Below are 24,120 nucleotides of genomic sequence, written 5' to 3'. Positions count from 1 at the left end.
CAGCTTCAAATCTCAAAAACGGTTGTGAATAAGGTAGAAGGAAGTATTCTCTTATGTATAGTGAATCAGTAAACAGAATCTACATTTTAGGGGATTTGATGTTCATGAACCTGGACTGCCTAATGCAATATTACAACCTCTGTCTATAGAACTGACTTAGAAACAGACTTCTTAGTAACCATTTGGAATCTTTGCCAAGTGAAACTTTGTCCTCTGATGCTCCACTTTGATTCAGTGCTGATTCCCAGTAGTTACATAGCATCTATTTATGATGTTTCTATTATAATGACACATATCAAGTAGGTCTAGTTGATTACTTTGAAGTAAGCCCTATATTCTTCTTTCCCTTTACTTTTTAATTTTATGATTTATAAGGAAGTGTGCTTTAGGCACAAAACAGTTTTCTTCAACTGCATGAACTGCTATCTCAAGCAGAATTCTGTGGCATAAGATAACGAGATCAATGATCAGATTGAATAGATAATTTTAAGAACAAGGCAGTCTACATTTTCCACACATTTGAAATGCAACCCTTTGGTGCAGTGAGAAACAAAATGTGCTTGTTTTCTTGCATTGGCATGGAGGTGATGGTCTTTTTCTGAGTTATCATTTAGTTTTTTATGCAGAGGCCTTTCTGAAAGTGAGTAGATGGTCTTTCTGAAAGTGAGTAGATGAACTATTAATATTTAAGCCAAGATAATAGGCATTAATGAAGACTGTCCTGAGCAAACAGGATTGTTTGATCCCCCTACCCATTCCTCTCCAGTGATATCAGAAGGTGGTCGGAGCTAACTGCCTTGTAGTTGGAGTTTAATTTACCAGAAACATGGAATGATTTCAAGCCACTCACGGTCCACCTTTAGATGCTCAGAACATGAATGCGACCCACCATTGTACAGAAGACTGTTTTGCCACATTTTTATTTTAATTAGAAAAAGCCTCAACTATTGAAGCTTTTATCCTCCTCTTTTCTTAAACGCTTCCTTCTCACTTTCTCTCATGAACTTTTATGACTCTGGAGAAGATTCCCTGTACCAGCAGTGCTGACATGCTTTACACGTGTGTCTCATTTAATCCTCAAAACAGTCATATGAAATAGGAGCTTGTAGTCACCCTGTTTTATAGCCAAGGAAACTGAGGTTCAGAGTGATTAAAGGAATTGTCTGAAATCTAATATGCACTAGAGTCGTAACTCCACCCCAGGATGTATTTAATGTATGGATGTTTACAAGCCCAGGTAGCACTAGTGGTAAAGAATCTTTCTGCCAACGCATGAGACACAAGAGACACAGGTTCATTTCCTGGGTTGGGAAGATCCCTGGAGGAAGAATGGCAACCTAGTTCAATATTCTTGCCTGGGAAAATCCCATGGACAGAAGAACCTGGCAAGCGAAGGTCCATGAGTTGGACATAACTGAGCACACACACAGGCATTGGCTTGTTTATATGATACAGATCTTAAAATATCACTGGTACCATCCTTTGGCTTCAAGATCTACTGGTTAGAGAGGAATCATCAACAGACTTTTGGTTTTGTTTTTAACGGTGAACTGGGTGTGTAAGTGGGGAGGAAGAAGAAGAGCACTAGGTGGCAACCAAGAGTTACAAGTCTATAAGCCTAGCAGGATGATGGTGCCTAGAAGCGGAGTGGGTTGCTGAAATCCATTAAACCTGTTAGTAACTGAAACAATAGAGAAACCAGGGAAAGCCAGAAAGGTCATTTGTTATCAATGTACCATCAAAATTCTACAGATTGGTGTTGGAAAAACTTCCATGATTTGTTGATATCCATCTATCCTGCATCCCCTTTGCACATGCTCTTTTTATTTGTTTATTTTTTTAATTGAGGTATATTTGTTTTACAGTGTTATGTTAGCTTCTGCTGTACAATGAAGTGAGTCAGCTATGTATGTGTATGTATGCCCTCCCTCTTGGACCTCCCTCTCAACCCCCAACCTCATGCATCTAGGTCATCACGGAGCACTGAGCTGAGCCTCCTGTGCTTCACAGCAGCTTCCCGCTAGCTGTCCATTTACACATGGCAGTGTAATACACGCACATCCTCTTTCCTTTGGGAGCATTTGCAAACCTGCCTCCCCATCAGCCAGAGCTGATGCTCACCATGCTCTACTTGCTCCCTGCTCTCACATTTCAAATCAATTGGAAATATAGAGGTTAAAGTCTTTATTTCAAATCACTGATTGAATAACCCTGGTATCAGGGCTCAACACCCTTGACTCTTTGGGTCAGTGTGATGTGCCCCAGCTTACCTGGCTGTGAGTCATCCAGAGGTACTGTTTTTCTCCACCTTGGCTACCATCTGTCTAGGAAAGACTTCACTGAGAATCTCTAAATATCCCTCAGTGTTTGCAGTCCACTCATATACTTTCCTTATGAAACACGGCTGTTGATCTTTAAGTTGCCATCTTTTCTAAATGTTATGTCTTTTGACTATAATTAATAACTTAAGTTTAATTATGTTCAATGACCTATTAATGATAAAGTATGTGTAAATTAAAGCTGAATGTAGAATAGTTGTTTATGAGCCATAATCATGCTTGAGCAATTGTTTATGTTTGCAGACAGGCACTTTCATTTATTGGTATTTTTCATAGGCCTAATGAGGTTGAAAGCATCAACAAAGCCCTACGAACATTGCTTTCAATGATACTTGGAGCTTTCTGCCAACAGGGTACAGTTGAAGAATTGATTAGGAAAGAAGTGTCCCTTGGGAATAGCAGAGTCCCTGTGGCATGAACTCCTGCTTGGAGTGCCCCTTTCTTTCTCTTCATCTTGTTCTAAAGTCTCTTTTATGGAAAAATCATGGGTTTTGATATCTACCTAGCCATTCTTTTCATCCTAGACAGGAAATTATTTTGTGGAAAATATTTTGTAGAAATTATTGACCCCTTCTGACCTCCATTTTCATGTCTGTCAAATGGGTATCATAACAATAATGCCAATAACAAAACAATAGTAATAATACCAACCTCATAAAGTGTTGTAGTAAAAGAATGAGATATGGGGAGGGAGGAGGGAGAGGGGTTCAGGATTGGGAACACATGTACACCTGTGGTGGATTCATGTTGATGTATGGCAAAACCAATACAATATTGTAAAGTAAAAAAAATAATAATAATAATAAAAGAAAAAAGAAATTCACTTAGAAATCTAACATGTTCTAGGTACATATGTAATACAAATGTTTTCCTCCTGCAAAGCCATTATCTTTGCATCTCAATATTACCTCTCAGAAATCATTTTCTTATGTATTCAAAGGCAACGGAAACTGACATCACTTCCTGAGAGCTTCTACTTGGCCTTTTGCTCATCCTCTCTTGTCTGGCTTCAAGCCATGATCTTGGGTGCTGTCAGGAGCGTCCACTCCTTTTGTTGCTAATCACCTCTCACATTTCTGAAAGTATTGTCCTACTTTGATACAAAGCTACTACCCTCATGCTGCCTTCAAAATTCATGTGTGAGAAGACGATTGGCTGCTTCATCTCAAGTGTAGACCTGCCTGCTCTTGACTTCCCATGACATCAGCTAAATCATGTCCATTCTGCAAAACCAATTCTGTTGTCATAATTTGAAGCACTGTACATCATAGGGAAGGGGAAAATCCTTTAAACCTGAGTGCTAAATTTGACTGGAGAAGGCAGTGGCACCCCACTCCAGTACTTTTGCCTAGAAAATCCCATGGACGGAGGAGCCTGGTAGGCTGCAGGCCATGGGGTCGCTAGAGTCGGACACGACTGAGCAACTTCACTTTGACTTTTCACTTTCATGCATTGGAGAAGGAAATGGCAACCCACTCCAGTGTTCTTGCCTGGAGAATCCCAGGGACGGGAAGCCTAGTGGGCTGCTGTCTATGGGGTCACACAGAGTGGGACATGACTGAAGCGACTTAGCAGCAGCAGCAGCAGCTAAATTTGACTAGTCCAATGTTCAAGAAACACATGTTCACTTACAATGAGAAAGTCTTAACTGGTGTCTCATAGATCCTGGGGGTTTTTGCCTTTATTAAGAGGCTCCCTTATTTCTTTCTCTCTCTCTCTTCATAGACATGAAATAATTCTTAATTTCTGTGGTGCCAATCAATTTTTTCTCTGGAAAAATGTGACCTCAGTTCTAAAAGTTAGTTTGCCCATAGAGTGTATCCTTCTCAACCTTCACCTCGAGATCTATAGAGTATGATAATCAATGTGACTATTTTTCTAAAACTTTGAATTATTTGACCTGGAATTACACGATAAGGAAGAATACATCAAGTGTGAGCTTGCACTCTGTGTGTGTGGTGTGGTGTGTGTGGTTGTGTGTGTGTGGATGTGTGTGTGTGTGTGTGTGTGTGTGTGTGTGTGTGTGTGTGTGTATGTATGTATGTCCTATGAAAGGAGAGGCATTGATCTATGTTCTGTCTCAATATGGGATAAAGTCAACCCCTTAATTGTTCCTATTGTCTTCAATGGTTATTTCTGGACTCTTAACACTTGGACAAAGCAAACAGACACACACACACAATCCCACACATCCTGAGGGTAAACAATAATTACCAGTGTAAGTACAATGTAATTGGAATTAACTGGGGGTGGGGAGGAGAGAGACTTTTTCCTAAAGGCACAATTATTTATCCAGATTGTCCCCACCCCGATAAAGATAGCTTGCATATTATTATGTAGAACTGTTTTAATTATACTTTTTTCCCTCCTTCTTAGCCTTCTTTTTCTATACTCCTCACTGGGCCTTAACCACATTAAAAAGAAGTTAATTATAGCATTCTTCTCAGTCAAATAATAGCAACTGTCCTTTGATTTGATAAGCATGTCCTGGTAGGAAATAGGTGGCCCACGCAAATGGGGAAAATTCAATGAAGGAACAGTTTATAATACAAAGGAGAGGACAGGGTTAATGGAAACTAATAGTAGCTGGCTAGGGACAGTTGGGAGCCTGAAAGCTGATACCTGTAGGAGCTATTAGAAGATCTCGAAGAAGGTAGTTACAGGTGAGAAATGGCACCCCACTCCAGTACTCTTGCCTAGAGAATTCCATGGACTGAGGATCCTGGTGGGCTACAGTCCATGGAGTCGCAAAAAGTTGGACACGACTGAGCGACTTCACTTTACTTTTTACCGCTCCATTAGAACTGTGGCTCTGGGGAGCAAGGGAACCAACTTTGAGGTGATTTAGACAATGAAATCTGGTGGAATAAGTACCCTGATCTTTCTTCTCTCTCTGTCTGCCCTTCCTCTGTCAACTTTTATCTTTACACTGTGTGCCCCAAACCACCTTTGACCAAAGCTGACCAGAAGCCAATGGACAAGGTAGCCACTAATACATACCTTCTGTGGTTGGATCTCTGAGTTCAGTTCAGTTCAGTTCAGTCACTCAGTCGTGTCCGACTCTTTGCGACCCCATGAATTGCAGCACGCCAGGCCTCCCTGTCCATCACCAACTCCAGGAGTTCACCCAGACTCACGTCCATCGAGTCAGTGATGCCATCCAGCCATCTCATCCTCTGTTGTCCCCTTCTCCTCCTGCCCCCAATCCCTCCCAGCATCAGAATCTTTTCCAATGAGTCAACTCTTTGCATGAGGTGGCCAAAGTACTGGCGTTTCAGCTTTAGCATCATTCCTTCCAAAGAAATCCCAGGGCTGATCTCCTTCAGAATGGGCTGGTTTGATCTCCTTGCAGTCCAAGGGACTCTCAAGAGTCTTCTCCAACACCACAGTTCAAAAGCATCAATTCTTCAGTGCTCAGCCTTCTTCACAGTCCAACTCTCACATCCATACATGACCACAGGAAAAACCATAGCCTTGACTAGATGAACCTTTGTTGGGAAAGTAATGTCTCTGCTTTTTAATATGCTATCTAGGTTGGTCATAACATTTCTTCCAAAGAGTAAGCGTCTTTTAATTTCATGGCTGCAGTCACCATCTGCAGTGATTTTAGAGCCCCCAAAAATAAAGTCTGACACTGTTTCCACTGTTTCCCCATCTATTTCCCATGAAGTGATGGGACCAGATGCCATGATCTTCCTTTTCTGAATGTTGAGCTTTAAGCCAACTTTTTCACTCTCCACTTTCACTTTCATCAAGAGACTTTTGAGTTCCTCTTCACTTTCTGCCATAAGGGTGATATCATCTGCATATCTGAGGTTATTGATATTTCTCCGGGCAATCTTGATTCCAGCTTATGCTTCTTCCAGTCCAGTGTTTCTCATGATGTACTCTGCATATAAGTTAAATAAGCAGGGTGACAATATACAGCCTTGACGTACTCCTTTTCCTATTTGGAACCAGTCTGTTGTTCCATGTCCTGTTCTAACTGTTGCTTCCTGACCTGCATACAGATTTCTCAAGAGGCAGATCAGGTGGTCTGGTATTCCCATCTCTTTCAGAATTTTCCACAGTTTATTGTGATCCACACAGTCAAAGGCTTTGGCATAGTCAATAAAGCAGAAATAGATGTTTTTCTGGAACTCTCTTGCTTTTTCCATGATCCAACAGATGTTGGCAAAGAAGGGCCAAAAAAGGCAGCAGATGGAAAACACCTCATGGCAGTGGTGGTGGTTTAGCCGCTAAGTCGCATCCAATTCTTGTGACCCCATGGACTGTAGCCCGCCAGGCTCCTCTGTCCATGGGATTCTCTAGGCAAGAATACTAGAGTGGGTTGCCATGTCCTTCTCCAGAGGATCTTCCTGACCCAGGGATCGAACCCAGGTCTCCTGCATTGCAGACAGATACTTTACTGATTGAGCTACAAGGGAAGCCCCCAAAGGCCTCATGCATCTCCCTAACTTTTAGTCTCCCCTTCTCATAATCTCATTAAAGTGGTAGAAATGGATTTTAAAATTCCCAATTCTTTGTCAAAAACAAAGAGTTCCATCAGTGGTTGAGAGATCTAAACTTGTTTATGAAAGATTCAGTGGACAAAGACTGAAGAGCATAGAAACAGACCATGCAGCACAGGAAGACAGGACTTAATATAGCAGAAAGTGGATGGCAATAAAAAAGGAAGTTCATCTGCCCGGAAAGACTCTTTAGAAACATAGTGGCTGATCTGATGGAGGATGGGAGTAAGAAGTGGGACAGAAAAAAATGCAGGTTATATAAAACCTTTAAATAATGAGGAGAGGCATAAAAATCGTGATACAGTTATAAAAAAAAGTTGAACAGTAGTGGAAAAAAATATTCATTGATTACAGAAGAAAGTCAATAGATGATGTCTAAAGTTAAGAAAACAACTAGTGATGACATGTACATATTATTTATAGATTTGGAGGTAACCAGAGAAGAACTAAATACAGATAGAGTTCAGAATGTTCTGGAAGGAGGAAGACAGGGAATGGCATGTAGGTCTGTTGCTTCTCACTATAGGAAGTCTTTTTTGCATTAATTATTTTTGAGAAACCATATGAATATATAATTTTAGTAAAAGCTCCTTTTTTTTTTTTTTTTTTGGCTCCACTTAGTTTGCTGGCTATAGAAATTTCCTTCTTTGTATGATTAGGTTCATTAGCTGTCTTAAACCTAAAAATTAATTTGGTTTTCTCCTAGGCATCTCCTCTCCATTCTTTATAACCTTCTCTGTGTTCTTCCTCCAGCCACCAGAAGCTCCCGCACACAAGCCCCACACACATACACCCTCCTGAATGCAGTTCTGTTCTCTTTCTCTGTGAAGTCCATGCACTCTTACAGCTTTGTGTCTTTTCTCACACTGGTTCTTTGACCTGCAATGGCTTCAGACTTTATGTTTTTCTTTTTTTTTTATTGAAATACAGTTATGTTAATTTCTTCTGCAAAGTGATTCATATATATATATATATTCTTTTTAAAAATATATTTTTCCCATTATGGTTTATCACAGAATATTGAGTATCGTTCTGTGTGCTATATGAGGACCTTCTTGTTTATCCATCCTATATACATCTGCTAATCCCAAATTCCCGATTTTTCTCCCCCGCCACCGCACCTTGACCACCACAAACCTGTTTTCTATGTCTGTGAGTCTGTCTGTTTCACAGAGGTCCCTTTGTGTCATATTTTAGATTCCACATATAAGCAATATCATCTGGTATTTTTGTTTTGCTTTTTGGAAAAAAAAATTGTTTTTCTACTTATCCCTCCAATGCCAGAATAAAATCCACCTTCTCCAGGAACTGTCTTTGGTTTCCCCACAGGACTATGCTTCTTCTGTACTCTCCTAATACTGTGCCAGTGTCTGACGCATCTCACTCTGCAAAGCCCAAATGACTAGGTGTGTGTCTGTCTGCCCCTTCTTCTTTCCATTTCATTGCAAATTCAAGACTTTGTATCTGTGTATCGAGCACAGTATCTTACACATGGCAATTGAAATAGTTGCTAAGCACTGTCATTGATTTTGGAAGTAGTTGTTGATTAGAAGGCATCTAAAGATTATGAAATGAATGCCCCACACATTAGAGTGAACATCAGCTGTCTTTTTATCCAGGTGCCTATTACTACTTCTGTGGGTCAGCAAAATAACCAGGAAGATAATGTTTGTTCTGTTGTAATTTTACTGCCTCTTCTCTAAATTCCAATTGTACACATATTACCTCAGGTTGTGAGGAATAAGAAATCTAATAAACTAATTCCCATTAATAAATATGTTAGTAATGTATTAATTTTAATAAGTGTTTGCATAGTAAAAAGTAGCCTAAAGAAGGAAGTACCCCATCTGAGGGAGAGAATTGCTAATAGTAAAATGTTAACCCCCTGAGCTGTTGCTTTGAGATCAAAGAGTATTTCAAGGGCCTTTCAGATTATGCTGAAGTATATGCAAAATATAATATAGATTCTGATTAATTAAAATATATTATCAGTGGGAAACAATCTTCCCATATTAGAACATACAGATTTGAAATCACAGTTAGTAAGTGTGATGTTTCTTTCTCATAGAAGTAAGATTGAGTATTAATCTCTGGTCTTTTCTTATTATTCTCATTTCCCAGGTAGTCTTTCCATAGGTTCTTCTTTTTTCTTTTTTTTCTTTATTAAATTGCTCTCTATCCCTGGACTTTTCTTTGCCTCCACATAAAAGGGCACTATTATTTTATTTTTCCTTTACTTCAGGAAATGCTACAATAAAACAGTCTCGATATAGGATTATCATCCAAGAAGCAGCCAACGGAGGCCAAGAATGCCCAGATACCTTATTTGAAGAGCGAGAGTGTGAAGATGTGTCATTGTGCTCCACATATCGGTAATTACTTACTTTCAAAATAATCATTAGACCTTAGTATAAGCCATGACCTATTTGCTCTTATATAGTATGTGGTTATTATATGAAACACTTGTAGTGAGAAATACAAAGAGGTAGTATTTTTTTTATCTTCAAATATCTCACCATTTTCCCCTTTTCTGGAGTATGTTTCGAGAGAGTAAAGAGTATGAAAGTCTAATTTAAAACAAAAAAGGTAACAGCCAGATTTTGATTGCAGTTGAGCTGTTTGACTTCAGCCACCCAGGTAATCAGTTTTCAGGATTAGGATTCAAAGATATGCAGGTTGAGGTCCTTACTAGACACACACACACACACACACACACACACACACACACACACACACACACACACACACACCTTACCTCATTCTATTTTTCTCATCCTAAAGCCTGTAATCAAGAACTAAGAACAAATGTATACTGCCTGAACAGTTGTTTATTTTAGTTCAAAAATGGTTTTGGTTCTCAATTTTTGTCATGTACATATTTTAAGAAATCTTAGGAAAAAATTTTAACCTATGGGTAATTTTTTGTCTTTAGAAAAAGAAAATGAGTAACATTTAAACTATATATGTTACCCATATTTCCCCCTCTGGGAAGAAAGTGATTATTATTTATAAAAACAGTACCTGAGGTTTGTGTCTTTAGTCATAAACTTTCATTCTTTTAACATCAGATTGAAGCACTGCTTTAAAGTATTAATACTTCTGGATTAAATTCAATCACTGTTGGGTTTTATTGATTTGTGGAAACAAGCCCCAGGTCTTAATAATCATGTTGTTATCAGCATACTTAAAAATGCCTTTATTCAAAATGTCTAGGGTTTTCCCTGATTGAGAAAATGTATCTTAAGTCTATGTGATTCAAGAGCTAATTTTTTCTAGGGACTTCCTGGTGGTCCAATGGCTAAGACTCCAAGCTCCCAACGTAAGGGGCCCAGGTTCGATCTTGGGTCAGGGAACTGGATCGCACATGCCACACCTAAGAGTTCACATGCCTCAACTAAAGATCTCACGTGCTGTAACTAAGACCAGGTGCAACCAAATAAATAAATACAAATAAATATATTTTTTAAATGAGCTAATTTATTCTGGAAAATATAAGTTTTGTCGTGTTTTGTTTTTTAAGAAGGCCTCCCATTAGCTAGAAAGAAGCCCCAATCATGATCAATTCATCATCACTTCCTCCTTTGTTCCTATCTAACAACCAGTTTGGGAAAGACATGAATCAGCCCTGGAACAAGCCCAGACTGCCAGTATTTCTTCATCAACGGCCAGGCCATTGTGGGAACACTGTCAATATCCATCCTATTGTGCCACATTTAAATATTGAAACTTCTAGCTCAGTGAAAGAGCTGTCAGAGAAAGTAGTCAATTGAAAAAAAGAATAGCCAAATCAAGTAATGTTACACATTTTCTGAACCCGGTGCTATTATAATCAGAGAAAATCTTGGAAACTGTTAGCGGTCTCTCTTCCTACTCTCCACTCTCTTTGCCCTCTTGTGGTACTTCAGTGTAGCCACTCATTCTTGAACCTGTTTCCATAAATGACCTCCTGCCATTTTCCCAAAAAATTAGTTCCACTCTTCCTGGATTGCCTGATTGTATCATGTCTCCTGATGCTGATAGTGTGTCCAACTTATCAGCATGAGTCTCTTAGTCAAACACCCTTGAATTTTAAGCATACAGTTCCTCTTTAGGTTTTGCCTTCCCTTCATTGGTGAAGAAGGCAATGGCACCCCACTCCAGTACTCTTGCCTGGAAAATCCCATGGATGGTGGATCCTGGTGGGCTTCAGTCCATGGGGTCACTCAGAGTCGGACACGACTGAGCGACTTCACTTTCATTTTTCACTTTCATGCATTGGAGAAGGAAATGGCAATCCACTCCAGTGTTCTTGCCTGGAGAATCCCAGGGACGGGGGAGCCTGGTGGGCTGCCATCTATGGGGTCGCACAGAGTCGGACATGACTGAAGTGACTTAGCAGCAGCAGCAGCAAGATGAGACATTCACAATTTAAAACAGAATCACAATGTCTATAGAATTTTTTCTATGAATTTGAGCATTTCCCACTATGTTAATTTTAAGTTAGTGTTGGGGAAAGGAAATTTTCCCCTCTACGCTTCATGAGTTCTTATAGCTCTCTTAATAATAAAATTGACATGAGATAGATTATCATGAGATAGGTTAGTATTAAAATGCAACAAATGTTAATTCATATGCATGGAGATCCCATAGAAATTGAACCTAAGAAGTGGCCAAAGCAGGACGCTTTTATCCTTTTTAGACAGAGAAACAATAAATTAGTAAAGAATTGACTGGATGAGTAAATGTCGGCCTTGGGTGCTCAATCCATGAAAAATCTAAACAGAGTCTGAGCTTGGAGTATTAAATTTTAAAAGTATCAAGGTTTATACAGCCTGAATTCCCTAGTGGTAAGGGTTTCCTTCTACCTTCAGATGTGGGCGGGAAGGGCACCGCTCACAGAAGAGAATTATTTCCTGCTTTCAAGGGGAAGCAGAAGGAAGGAGGCAGAAGGAAGGAAGCAGAAGGAAAGTCAGAGTGCCCCTCTTGTGTTGGCCATTTCTTAAGTAACGTTCATTCAAGATAGACAATATTCAATTGAGTCACATTTGGATGGCTGACAATGTAAGCAAGAGGGAAGACGGTGTGGGTGATATACCCCTAAATAGAATCGGCAGTGGGATGTCTCCCAGAGTCTGTGGCTGAGCATCTAAGGATTCAGGACCGACAGCTGGCCTGCCCTTTCATGTGCAATCTCAGGCATGTCACGAAACCGCTCTGAGCTCAGGCTTATCCTTCTAAAACTGTGAATCTAACAAGAGTTCTTGACATTTCTCCCTTCTATTTAGCACACTAAGCTAAATTGAATTCCTTGGTCTCACTTTAGTAAGTATTTTAGGAACTTGAGGGATCTGAGTGAATGACATATCCCAGTTGAAAAGCTAGACTAAACTCCCTTACCATTTCCGTCTGTGTTTTAGAATTATACTTAATGAGTCTTTGCATCTACAAAGCAAATTTCTAACTACTTAAAAAGTAATAGGTGATTTTTTTTAAAAATGGGGCAGGTTTTTCTGTTGTTTCCTGGTTTCTCTCCAGCTCTTCAGTTGTTCTTAATATGGAGGTCACTTGAATGAGGTCACTGATATGTATTTTTTTTCACTTTTACATTTTAATGTACTTTGCTTTTCTGCAAGACAGTCTGTATCTATTTCTTAACACCCTCACTGCCTCACCTCCAGTAAGTGAGATTCACTTAGTCTAGACAGAGGAGAGGGTGGTGATTGCTGAGATAAATGATGTTAATTAATTAATATGTGGGTTATACTAAGTGATCTTCACATGCTATATTAATCTATGTTCACATAACTAAAAGGGTTCCTTAAGGTGATTTTTCCTGAACAAAGGAAGTCTACTCCATGTTCTGTTATACATTATTGTTTCTCTTGCTGAGATTTCTTTATTATTGTGATAAAAATCATATAACATAAAAGTTACATTGTAACCTTTTCTTTCTAAATTAGCTTCTTTTAATGAAGTATAGTTGATGTACAATGTTGTACCAATCCATAATGGAAAAGGATATTAAAAAAAGAATGCATATATGTGTAAACCTGGATCACCTTGCTGTACAGCAGAGATTGCCATCTTAACCATTTTTAAGTGTACAGTTCTATAGTTTTGATTATATGCACATTGAAGTACAACCGCTCTCTCGATGTTTCTCATCCTGCCAAACTGGTCAATAATATTTTTGCTATGGTTCTGTTTCTTTTTTTTAAATTAGCACCTCTTATCAGAGGTATTGGATTATGTGAAAAAGTACAAAAATGTACTCAATGAAAGAGCAAAATCTGTGGCTACATTTAGGGTTTGGGTTTTCTGGAACATTCCAAAGACACAGGTTTAAGGGCTCAAGTCACAGTCTGCCCTGCAGGTCATAAAAGTAGAGTTCTATTCACCTTAAACACACACACACAGACGCAGGCAAGCCAGAAGGATTCCGTACATACTCTTCCCTCTGTGGAGAAGAAATATGGGTCATTCCTCAGAGACAGTTCCATTTCTCTTCTCTGAGAGAAACCATCGCATAAGATAAGTCCCTACGGCCTCCTGCCTTGTCTTTACTCTATAACCTATTGAGATGTTTGAGCTACCCCAAAGTTCTGGGAAGCACCTTGTAAAAATTTTGAGGCAGAAGATCAAGTATGAAGGCTTGTTCCTAAAATTTTCACATGTTATCACCTTGATTCTCTAATGCTCAGATGGGGCATAGGAATTTTCTTTCTTTGATTTTTTTTATATTGTTTTTCTTTAAACAATTTTAAGTTCATACAGAGCTAAACCTTCTAGATTTGATCTGTGCCTCTAATGTTTCTTTATGGCCACTTTGCTATATCCACTAAGGCTTCTGTGCAAAATGTCCACATTTTTAAAAAATGTAATTACTGCTTTAACTATGGATCTGGGGCAGAGAGACTGATGCCATCCCTAGTGTGTGCCAGGGCTCCCTTTTATAACATCGGTTTCAAATCCATTTTTATTGAATTACTACCTTTATGCTTTGGGTTTCAAATTCATCTGTTTCCAGTATTTGTTTTGTATGTTTGCCGTGGTGAAATTTCTAGTCTGCTGTTCTTTGTCATCACAGATGGAGGCCACAGAAATGGAGCCCCTGTGTCCTCGTGCCAGAGTCTGTCCGGCAGGGACTAATGGGCACCAGTGAAACCTGCGGAAAGGGAGTGCAAATAAGAGGTAAGGGGATTTCAAAACAGTTTTTCTAATCAAATGTAATTCAAAGTTATATTGCTTTTATAAATTGGTATCTCTTTTTATATTTGGATAAGTTGTGATCTTGCTGGATTGGATTGTTTATGAGTGTTTGAGTTTAAGGTTGACATTAGTTCATGCTGATATTAGACCACCTTTTAACCATAGCTAGCTAGTGCACCTAGGGACTAATGCAATGTAAGAAAGTACATGTTCTCAGTCTTTAGCATACCCTAGTGCTGATGGTCCAAATGCACATTGGATATTAGTCAAAGAATGAAGGGATGTGTTGAAATTGGATCTGATAATATATATTGTACATTTTAGATGCTCATTAAATACTTGCTGAATGAATTAACTAATCATAGCAATCATGATTTACACCTGATTGTTATGTACGTACTTGCTGTATGTTTCATATGGAATATGCATAGAGAGGAATTATTAAAATTTCTGGTGCTTGCTTCAGCAGCACATATACTGAAATTGGGCCAATACAGAGAAGATTAGCATTTCTCCTGTATAATGATGACATGCAGATTTGTGATGCATTCCATATTTAAAATTTTTTTTCTGGAAGATCTTATGAATTGACTTCTGGATCTGCATGTAAGTGCCTTTTATCATCAATGTTGAGAAAGTATGGCATATTGAAATCTCTGAAAAGCACTCAGAAAGTCATCAGGTTGCTCACTGTTCTGTTTCTTTCAGAATTCACATGCCAATAATATAAGGCTTAACAAGAAGGCTTTGTTCTTAAAACCTGACCACTCTGTCACTAAAGGGATGTATGTAGCCAAACTCAGACCTTGTAGGACCGGCTGTGTATCACTGGTTTCATAATTCAGCTGAAAAGCATATTGAGAATTATTTCTCTTCCTCTTGCATAGGTTATCATATTAGTCAGGATCAGTCATCTCAGCCAGCATAATAACTCCCTTCTTTGTTGAGTCCCGGGTGTAAGAAGCCCAGTGTGGGTGGGTGGCAGTTTTCAATTCCCGTTCAAGGAAATCATAGCTGTTTTTAGTGGAAGCATCCTTCCCTCTGGAAATAAGACTGTAGGGCAGCAGAACATAAGACTGCAGAGGAACTACAAGCAAACACTTTCCTAATGGATCACTAGGGGTAAGAGTAAGTTATGCCAGTGCCATTTCCACCCTTGACTCCTGGACCTGCGAATCCTGGATATGGGAGAAAAAAAGAAAAACACCACATGTTGGATGCTTCTGGAAAGCTTTTCACTAGCCCTTCAAGGTATTGCCCCCTAACTGGTGCTGTAATTAAGTCTTCAAAAGATCTTTTCACCCTTATATCAAACCAGGATGGTGGGAGACTTGGTAATACCAGTGGAATCAATGAGTATGGGCACATTGCCAGATCTCAATTGCTGGAAAGTGAGATCCTTGATCCAAAACAATGTTGTGTGGAATATCATGATGATGGACAAGGTGTCCTGTAAGTCCTATCCTGTAAGGATGATAGTGTCAACTGAAAAAAAATGCAGCAACATGAGAATTGTGAGTTAAGTAGCTGAGGAGCTACTCCAGAGAGGGACTGGGGGAGGTCAGTATTATGTATATGTTTCTTGTGAAGGGGGATACATTTTATCAGGCACACCTTTTGCCAGAGACTTGCTGCTAGTCTTGAGGAACAGATGTCTTCGTTAATGATTTCAGTGCTTTGCTAGATATAAGATGCAAGAATTTGAGCTCACAAAATCTTCTCTTGAAAATACCTAACTATCTGAAGGCCTTGTCTGCTAGTTTATCACAGAGCACAGAGTGCCTCATTCCTGATCATTGCCCTGAACTCCTTTCTGAGTGTGTTGAAGATCAGTGACTGCAGTGGCTAGTGACTTCATCCTTGTAGAGGCAGATGGCAAGTGATCATTTTTATCTTGCAGTGGGTAATTTTGATAGAAGCATTGCAGGCAGGAAAGGCAAATCCTTATCCTATTTGAATAAGTACCTATCTGGTAAGAATAAAGCACTGCACCTCCTATGATGGAAGTAGTCCAGTGTAATCAACCTGCCACCGTGTAGCTGGCTGATCACCTTGGGGAATGGTCCATACTGGGGGCACAGCACTGGCCCCTGATGCTGGCAGATTGAGCACTCAGACATGACTATAGCCAAGTTGTCCTGGATGCGTGGAAGCCCATGCTGAGTCCATGCATAACCTTCCTTCCCACCACCATGGCCACTTTGTGCAGGAGCTCATTAGGTAATGGCAGGGGTAGCTGAGGACAGAGGTTCACTCCTATCCACAGAATAGGTCATCCTATTCAATTGCTTATTAAAATCTTTCTCAACTGAGGTCAGCCTTTAGGAAGCATTCACATGGGATACAAATATTGCATACAAATCTGTTCACATTGTTGCCAATTCAGAGAAGCCTATCCACATACCACTTGCCTACCTTTTCTTGTCACCGATTTTCTAATTGTGTTCCTTTAAGTCCCTGGCCATCCAGCAAAATCATTGGCCATAGCCCGTGGGTCTGTACTTAATCCCACAGCTTGCCATGTCTCCTTCCAAGCAAAGTGAACAACCATACATGCTGCTTGAAGTTCTATACATCGGGATGACTTCCTTCACTCTGTCTTTCATGGATGTCTCAGAAAGTGGTTAGTGTCACAGCCGTCCATTTGGGTGCCCACATATCATGCAGGAACACCCATAAACCAGGTCAAAGTCTTCTTTTCCTCTGTCAACTGATGGTAGGAAATTTCCCATGACTTTGTATGTCCAGACTGGAAGAGAGAGGATAGTTTAGCGAAGGTGGGGCCCATGGGCAGTTGGGCTACTTCTTCATGTAACTTGCTGTGCCTTCAGGTCCTCCTTGGGTGTGATTACATATATACCATGTCCATGTGATGATGGGGTGCTGCTGTGCGTGCCCTACCTGTGGCTTGATATCTCAGATAATATCCAGTTCATGATGGGCAGCTCAGGATGTGTGGTTAAGCATGCAGCCTCTATGAAGGCCCAGTAGCTGGTCAAAAGCTGTTTCTCAAATGGAGAGAAGCCCTTTGCAGAGGACGGCAGGGCTGTACTCCACAATCGGAAGGACCTAAACAGCAATTCACCGATAGGAACCTCCCATGCACCCCAGAGAGCATCTGTACCTGCCACTAACACTTCAGGCACCACTGGATCTGCTGATCCTGTGGCCCAAGTAGCAGAGCAGCTTTCCCAGCAGCCTGAACCTGTTACAGAGCCTGTCTGTTTGTTTTTCTTTCCTAGGCCCCACTTAAAACTAGCAGCTTGTCAGATCCCTTGGCAAATAGGCTGGAGTAACACACCCAAATGAGGGCTGTGTTGCCTCCAAAATCTGAAGAGACACAATATGCTATATGTTGTATCTCTATTTCAGTTGTAGACGGGGCCATATATAATAAGGTATCTTTCCCTTAGAAGGGGTTCAACATGCTTCACATGGCTGGACCTTCAGACCTTTCACTGGAGTTGAAAGCCCCTGAACTTTCTCAGGGCTTCTCTGGTAGCTCAGATGGTAAAGAATCTGCCTGCAGGATACCTGGCTTCAGTCCCTGGGTCAGAAAGATCCCCTGGAGGAGGGCATGGCAACCCATTCCAGTATTCTTGCCTGGAGAATTCCATGGACAGAGGATCCTGGCAGCTACAGTCCATGGGGGTCACATGTACTTTCTCAAATTTATTTCTAACTCTCTGACATGAAAACGTCCTGCCAGTGAGTCTAGAGTTGTTTCTTCTTGCTCATTATGTCCAATCAGTATAAAGTCACCAGTGTAAGGGGCCAGTGTGATATCTTGTTGAAGGAAAAGTGATTGAGTTTGGGTTAGAATTCAGTCCCTAATAGTTATACCTTGGAAATGATGTCCTTGTCAGAACACTTGCAGATGTAAATTTGATGTGCAAGGTAGTTAGATTTAGGAGTTTTCAGAAGCTATACAGTGGCTATGAATTACAGGAAGGAACCACTTCCTAATAACATTTTGTTTCCATATATCAGAAAATTGTTATAATAATATAATCTTGTTATTCCAAGGCTTGTACTTAACTTTCTGCTGCAGAGTTGTTATTAAATATTTAGATCAGCAAAATCTACATAAATGAAGTATTTTAAAAACGGTATCTTTGGGACTTCTGTGACCGTCCAGTGGTTAACACTCTGTGCCTCCAACACAGGAAGTGCGGGTTTGCTCCCTAGTTGGGGAACTAAGATCCCTTATGCCATGCTGTACAGCCACAAATAAAATGGTACCTTTGTGCAGGGCCCAGTGTAGCTATATGGTGACCTAGACTTTGATGCTCTGTGATACTAGAGATAATTATGGTTTGTTTCCACTGCAAAATCACTTAGTGAATTCTGCAGAGAGGATGCTCTTAAATTATGTAGAAAGTTACCCTATAGTGGCAAATTATTGTATCTATCTTAGAAGTGTTTTCAGTGGATTCTAGCTGGAGCCCAGATAGTCCTTCAAAGTAGACAAGGTAGATACCTGTTGTTGTTCACTCACTAAGTTGTGTCTAACTCTTTGTGACCCCATGGACTACAGCCTGCCAGGCTTCCCTGTCCTTCACTATCTGCTGGAGTTTGCTCAAACTTATTTCCATTGATTTGATGATACCCATCCAACCATCTCATCTTCTGTTGACTCCTTCTCCTTCTGCCCTCAATCTCTCCCAGAATCAGGGTCTTTTCCAGTGAGTCGACTCTTCACATCAGATGACCAAATTATTGGAGCTTCAGTTTCAGCATCAGTCAGTCCTTCCAATGAATATTCAGGGTTGAATTCCTTTAGGATTGACTGGTTTGATCTCCTTGCTGTCCAAGGAACTCTTAAGGGTCTTCTCCAACACCACAGTTCAAAAGCATCAATTCTTCAGGCTCAGCATTCTTTCTGAGTTTTCCCCAAGTTAGACCCCAACATCAGAGAATTCCTAGTATTGGCTTGTTTGGAAATTTGCACTTCTAAATTAGTAGGATGGATCTCCAGTTTTAAGATAGTGGATCAAAGGTATTTCTACTCTATTCTTTTCTCTAAAATTACTTTATAACCAGCAATAAAAACATGAAAGAGTAATAAAAATGTAAACTTCAGTGAGATTCCTTTTATAAAATTGTTACCAAAGAACAAGAAGCACAATAAGCTCACCTTCAAGCAAATTTAGGAGTCGTCTATAACCTCAGTCATAGGATGTGGAAAGTGGATGGAGATACAAGTAAAATATGGGGTAACATGGAAAAATCTGAACAAACATTTTGGCCAACCCAGTAATTTGCAGAGCAGGGTTATACCTAAGTGTGTATGGGGATGGAGGGTTGAAGAGAAACAAGGTCCTCTGGCCTGAACAACTCCAAAAAAGCACCACCTTCTACAGAAGGAAGTGTAGAAGGAAGTGCAAGGCTGTGTGTGGGTGGGTGTGTGTGTGTGTGTGTGTGTGTGTGTGCACGCACGCATGTGTATGTGTTGGGGGTGCGAGCAAAATCAGGAGCTTTTGAGAGTCTGACTAAAGAGCCAGCTGTGTGCACTCGCCTCACCCTGCCCCTCACCCTGCAGTCAGGCTCCCATCTTTTCTGATTCATGTAGGAGCCTGGAGGTTTTTTCTGCAGATGTAGAACCAGAGAGGTTGTGGATTTAGGACTACAGTCAGAGGGGGAAGGAGCCAAGGGGCTGTGTGAAGTCAGGAGGATCAAAGTAAGGAATTAGGAGATGCTCAGCCCCTTCCTCTGCTGCTGTAACATGCTGGTCAGGTGGCTTTTACACCTTTCTGTCCCATGGAAGCCCAGCAATCTGCAAGCACTTACTATTTACATTTTGCTTTGAGGATTTTTTGAATCACAGAAGGAGCATGAATTCAGACCCTAAAGTCCTGGAAAGGCCAGCTTGAGATTATAAATTCTCACAAGAGAGTTTGGTCCCCTTACCATCTCGGATTAAATTGTAGACATACAAGTGGCCATGGCAAAATGTGTTACTTGGCATGTCTCTTTCCAGTCTATTCTTACACTGAGGGCCAGTCTTTGTGGTCATCATTTCTGGCATGAAGTATTTTATGAAATTCTCCATAACAGGCCTTAAAGTCATGAAAGGGAAACTAAAGTCTCCAAGATTTTGTAGAAACCCTGATGATAAAGTTTGTCTCTCTTGTGTACCTTGCATCCTGAGCTTTTACTTTGCTTGTGCATTATTGGTTCCTTTCCTCTGGGCCAACCCTGTGATCTTTTTAGAACAGATCTATTTTACCTAATTTTGTTTGTTTGTTTGTTTTCCATGAAGAAGGATTTTTATGATTTCTAAGCAATTATGCCATCCCAAACAGAAGTGCTCCTTGTTTTATCTCACTGTGTTCATATTGCTGATTAACTGATTTGCAATAAGAATACCTTTTTACTCAAGAACAGGAAAACAAAATATAGAAGGGCAAATAGAATTACAGCTGTCACTTAATATCTATACAGTCTTCAAGGAAATGGGCATTCAGATTCCTTTGTCCTAACTTTGTCATCCTTCAAGGAAAGACTGGGTATTCTCTCTACACAGCTTCTTGTGCTTGATCTGAATTAAGAAAAGATGATAGGGACTTCCCTGATGGTCCAGTGGCTAAGACTTTGCTCTCCTAATGCAGGGGGCCTGGGTTCAATCCCCGGTCAAGGAACTAGATCCCAAATGCCATGAACTAAAGATCCCACAGAGCCAAATAAATAAATAAATATAAAAATAATTGTATAAAAGAGAAGGAACGATAGCTCAGCTTCTGTGGAAAATGAAAGTGTAAGAGGAAGAAACCTAAACACTCCAGCATACTTTGATGTGTCTACCCTTCATAGGGTAGAATATCAGTACTAAAATAAGAATGAGAATGTGGGCATGTTAGAAGGGGAGTGAGTTTGTCTGTGGACACTGTGGTCTGATTCTTGTTTTGCTGTTCACAGTGACTACTTTAAAGCTAGTTTAATGGACTTAGCAGTATTTATCTTTAGGATAGTGCTTTCCTCTCATTCAGAAGTCTGTGGGTATACTCTATCATAGAAGAGAGACTTGACGTCTATGACACTATAATGAATACAGAGTAAGCACTGGAGATCAAAATTGTGATGCCTTAGATATTCTTGACTTCCATGAAGTCCCTGCATTCTCTTTTGGTTTGTTCTCACTGAACAATGTTTACGGGGACCAAGGGAGGCCGATCTCTAATCTTCTATCAAATCTTTTTGTTCTTCCTTAAGTTGGTTTTTATCACCATGAAAGGCATAGACTTCTTCCACAATAGTTTAGATGGAACCTGTATGTTTTCTTTTTGTTCAGAGGATCTCATTATTTTTTTAATTGAGTTATAATAAACATACAATATTATATTAGTCTTGTGTACAACATAGTGTTTTGATATTTTTATTCATTCATTTTATTCACTGTTCATTGTGAAATGATCTTAGCAAAAAGATCAGTTATCATCCATCACCATACAAAGTTGTTACATTATAGCCCGTATTTCCTATGTGTACATTACAACCCCCTGACTTATTTTATAGCTGGCAATCTGTACTTTTAATCAAGGGTTCTCTTTAAAAGTTTTGATGTATAATGCAGGGCACCCAAAGCCTGTGCTCTATGAAAACCTGGAGGGATGGGGTGCGGAGGGAGGTGGGAGGAGGGTTAAGGAGGGCGGGTACATATGTATGCCTATGGCCAATTCATGTTGATGTGTGGCAAAACCCATCACAATATTATAATTATCCTCCAATTTAAATAAAGATTTTTCCTTTTTTTAAAGATGCTCTTCCAGGAAAAAAAAAAAAAAAAACTTGGGCAAAGTAATCCACTTTCAGTATAAGTTCTGGGTTACTTTTATTTTTAAAAGTCAGAGAGTTAGAAATAGGTAGAATGATTTTAGGGCTTCCCTAGTGGCTCTGTGGTAAAGAACACGCCTGCCAATTCAGGAGACTCAGGAGACGCAGGAGACAAGGATTCCATCGCTGGGTTGGGAAGATACCCTGGAGAAGGAAATGGCAACCCATTCCCATATTCTTGCCTGGAGAATCCCATTGGACAGAAGAGCCTTTCTACAGTCCATGGAGTCACAGAGTTGGACATGACTGAGTGCACACACATATATGCACACAGATACACATGAGGATTAAGTTTGCTAATACCCTTTCATTTTAAGAGTTTAAGAGAATATCTCTGAATGATTGGACTTTTTAATCTCCAAGTGGAGGCAGTCATAGTCCTTTAGTCATATAAGTTGCACAAATTTATTTTTTGTCATATTCATCTACATAGATCACAGCAAGAAATTGTTTCAGTAGATTCAGAGAGGAAAACAAATATACAGAATTTATAACTGAACAATAGTCAAAAACAAATATTGTCACTGTCATCTCTATTTTTGTGTTTGGTGAAGGAGGGAGAGGGGGAAGATAACTTCTTCCATTTAGCTTCAAAACTTGAACGGAAATGAGCTACATTAGCTATGAACTGTGGGCATTTCCAGGAGAGAGTCAGGAGTAACTCTAGCTACCTCCAGAACTCGGTCCACAGATATAACTGTTTCTTAAATGATTAAAGATATTTGGTGATATCTTTCCTGTCTATTTCAAGAAGGGAGTACTTGATACCACTTGCGACCCCATATCATCTAGGGTTTCCAGTCTAGACAATGAGAAACACTATTTTCAAAAACTTTCATATTTTCATTTTTTGGTAACTGTGAGTTCATCTCATAGACAATAAATTATCCAACCCCAGGATTCTTTGTGTCCAAGATCATTCTTAGAGGAATTTGTAACTTCGGTTCTGATTTCAACATCAGAATAACCAGTTGGAGGACATGACGTTCTTTGTTAATTTGTCTTACTAATCATCACCTGATACGGAAACAATTTATTATAAAGATTCTAAGAAACTTTAAAAATCTCTTTTAAATATAATTTGTTAAAGTATGTAAATAAAAAAATCAGGTTAGAGTGTAGAAATTAAATTGACAATGTAGGGCAGCTCTCTAAGTGAAAATATCTTGGATTTTAACAAAAGAGCAGATTTTATAATACCGTAGGCATTGGTTTAGAGAGTAAAATGTGGGACTTGTAGCAAAGATTGCATTTTAATAAGTGAATAATGATTCTGAGTGGTTATTTTTCATTTCTTTGCATGTTTTAGGGTAGGATTAGCTATGTGGCTTTCATGGTTCCTGCAGGTAAAATATGCACATTTTTTTCAAAAATTGGCAATAAATTAGAAATAAATATTAAAGGAGGTGAGTGACCTAAGGCGTGGGCATGATGCTTTAGTTAACGTAATGTGAACTAAAATTCAGAGATGTTGTCTCATGCCTGCCTCTCTATTTTTAACATAATAAGGTATCATGCAAAGCACAAAGTAACTCCTCTGTCCACCTCCACCCCACCCATATCACCAGCAAATATTTTTCCCTGAGGGAATGAGGAGTGGAGGGTGGGAAGGGATGTTTTTTTTTTTTTTTTTCCTTTGAGAAATATAGTTATTCACTAAACCAGGAGCAATAATTTTCTCTTATGACTTGCATGGCTCTTAGTTACAAAACTATCTTCCCTTCAGGAATGTTAATATGAATTTCAAAGTCTACTGCAAGCTGTGTAAATGTAATAGGATTATGCTTCTCTTGTTCAGGACCAGAATTCAAATAGATATGAACCTCCAGGCCTCCCTAAACTCTCAGGTTACTAAGGTCAAGGTATTCATTTCTATTTAGCCCAGAAGCTATTTTGGGGTTGTATCAGAAGGAGGTTAAGTTTACATTTTTATTTGCATTTCTAAAGGAAACAGAAACCTCAGCATTCCTCTAGCAGCAGCAAGAGGAGAATGAGCCCTCACTTACAGAAAAGGCTCTAAAAACTAATAGAAGAGCAACAAAACTCAGACAAACCTCTGCTCTGGATTTGAATACAGTTGACTCTTGAATAAGAAGAGTTTGAAATGCATGGCTCCACTTATATGCAGATACTTTTCAATAAGCATAAAGGTAGCTCTCCATATTCATGGGTTTCATATCCAAGGATTCAACCAACTGTGGATCAAGTCTTCATTTGTGACTGGTTGAATCCACAGATTAGGTATTGGT

At 39.7% G+C, this 24,120-nt stretch overlaps 1 protein-coding gene and 1 non-coding gene across 3 annotated transcripts in view; both read left to right on the top strand.

The window, feature by feature from the left end:
- The window catches only part of THSD7B (thrombospondin type 1 domain containing 7B), a 1,076,713-nt gene that overhangs the window by 592,301 nt on the left and 460,292 nt on the right, over positions 1-24,120 (top strand). For both annotated transcript variants that reach the window (XM_027561747.1, XM_027561740.1), the window contains 2 exons: positions 9,093-9,222; positions 13,917-14,020. In XM_027561747.1, coding sequence (XP_027417548.1) covers positions 9,093-9,222; positions 13,917-14,020 — 234 coding nt within the window. The remainder of the gene's footprint in view (positions 1-9,092; positions 9,223-13,916; positions 14,021-24,120) is intronic.
- LOC113881429 lies at positions 14,492-14,598 on the top strand. Its single transcript, XR_003508038.1, has one exon. It is a non-coding gene; the product is annotated as a U6 spliceosomal RNA (small nuclear RNA).

Source organism: Bos indicus x Bos taurus, chromosome 2 (genome assembly GCF_003369695.1).
Source record: "Bos indicus x Bos taurus breed Angus x Brahman F1 hybrid chromosome 2, Bos_hybrid_MaternalHap_v2.0, whole genome shotgun sequence".
NCBI lineage: Eukaryota > Metazoa > Chordata > Mammalia > Artiodactyla > Bovidae > Bos > Bos indicus x Bos taurus.
The sequence above is the reverse complement of the archived record's forward strand: the minus strand, read 5'-3'. Positions and strand labels throughout refer to the sequence as shown.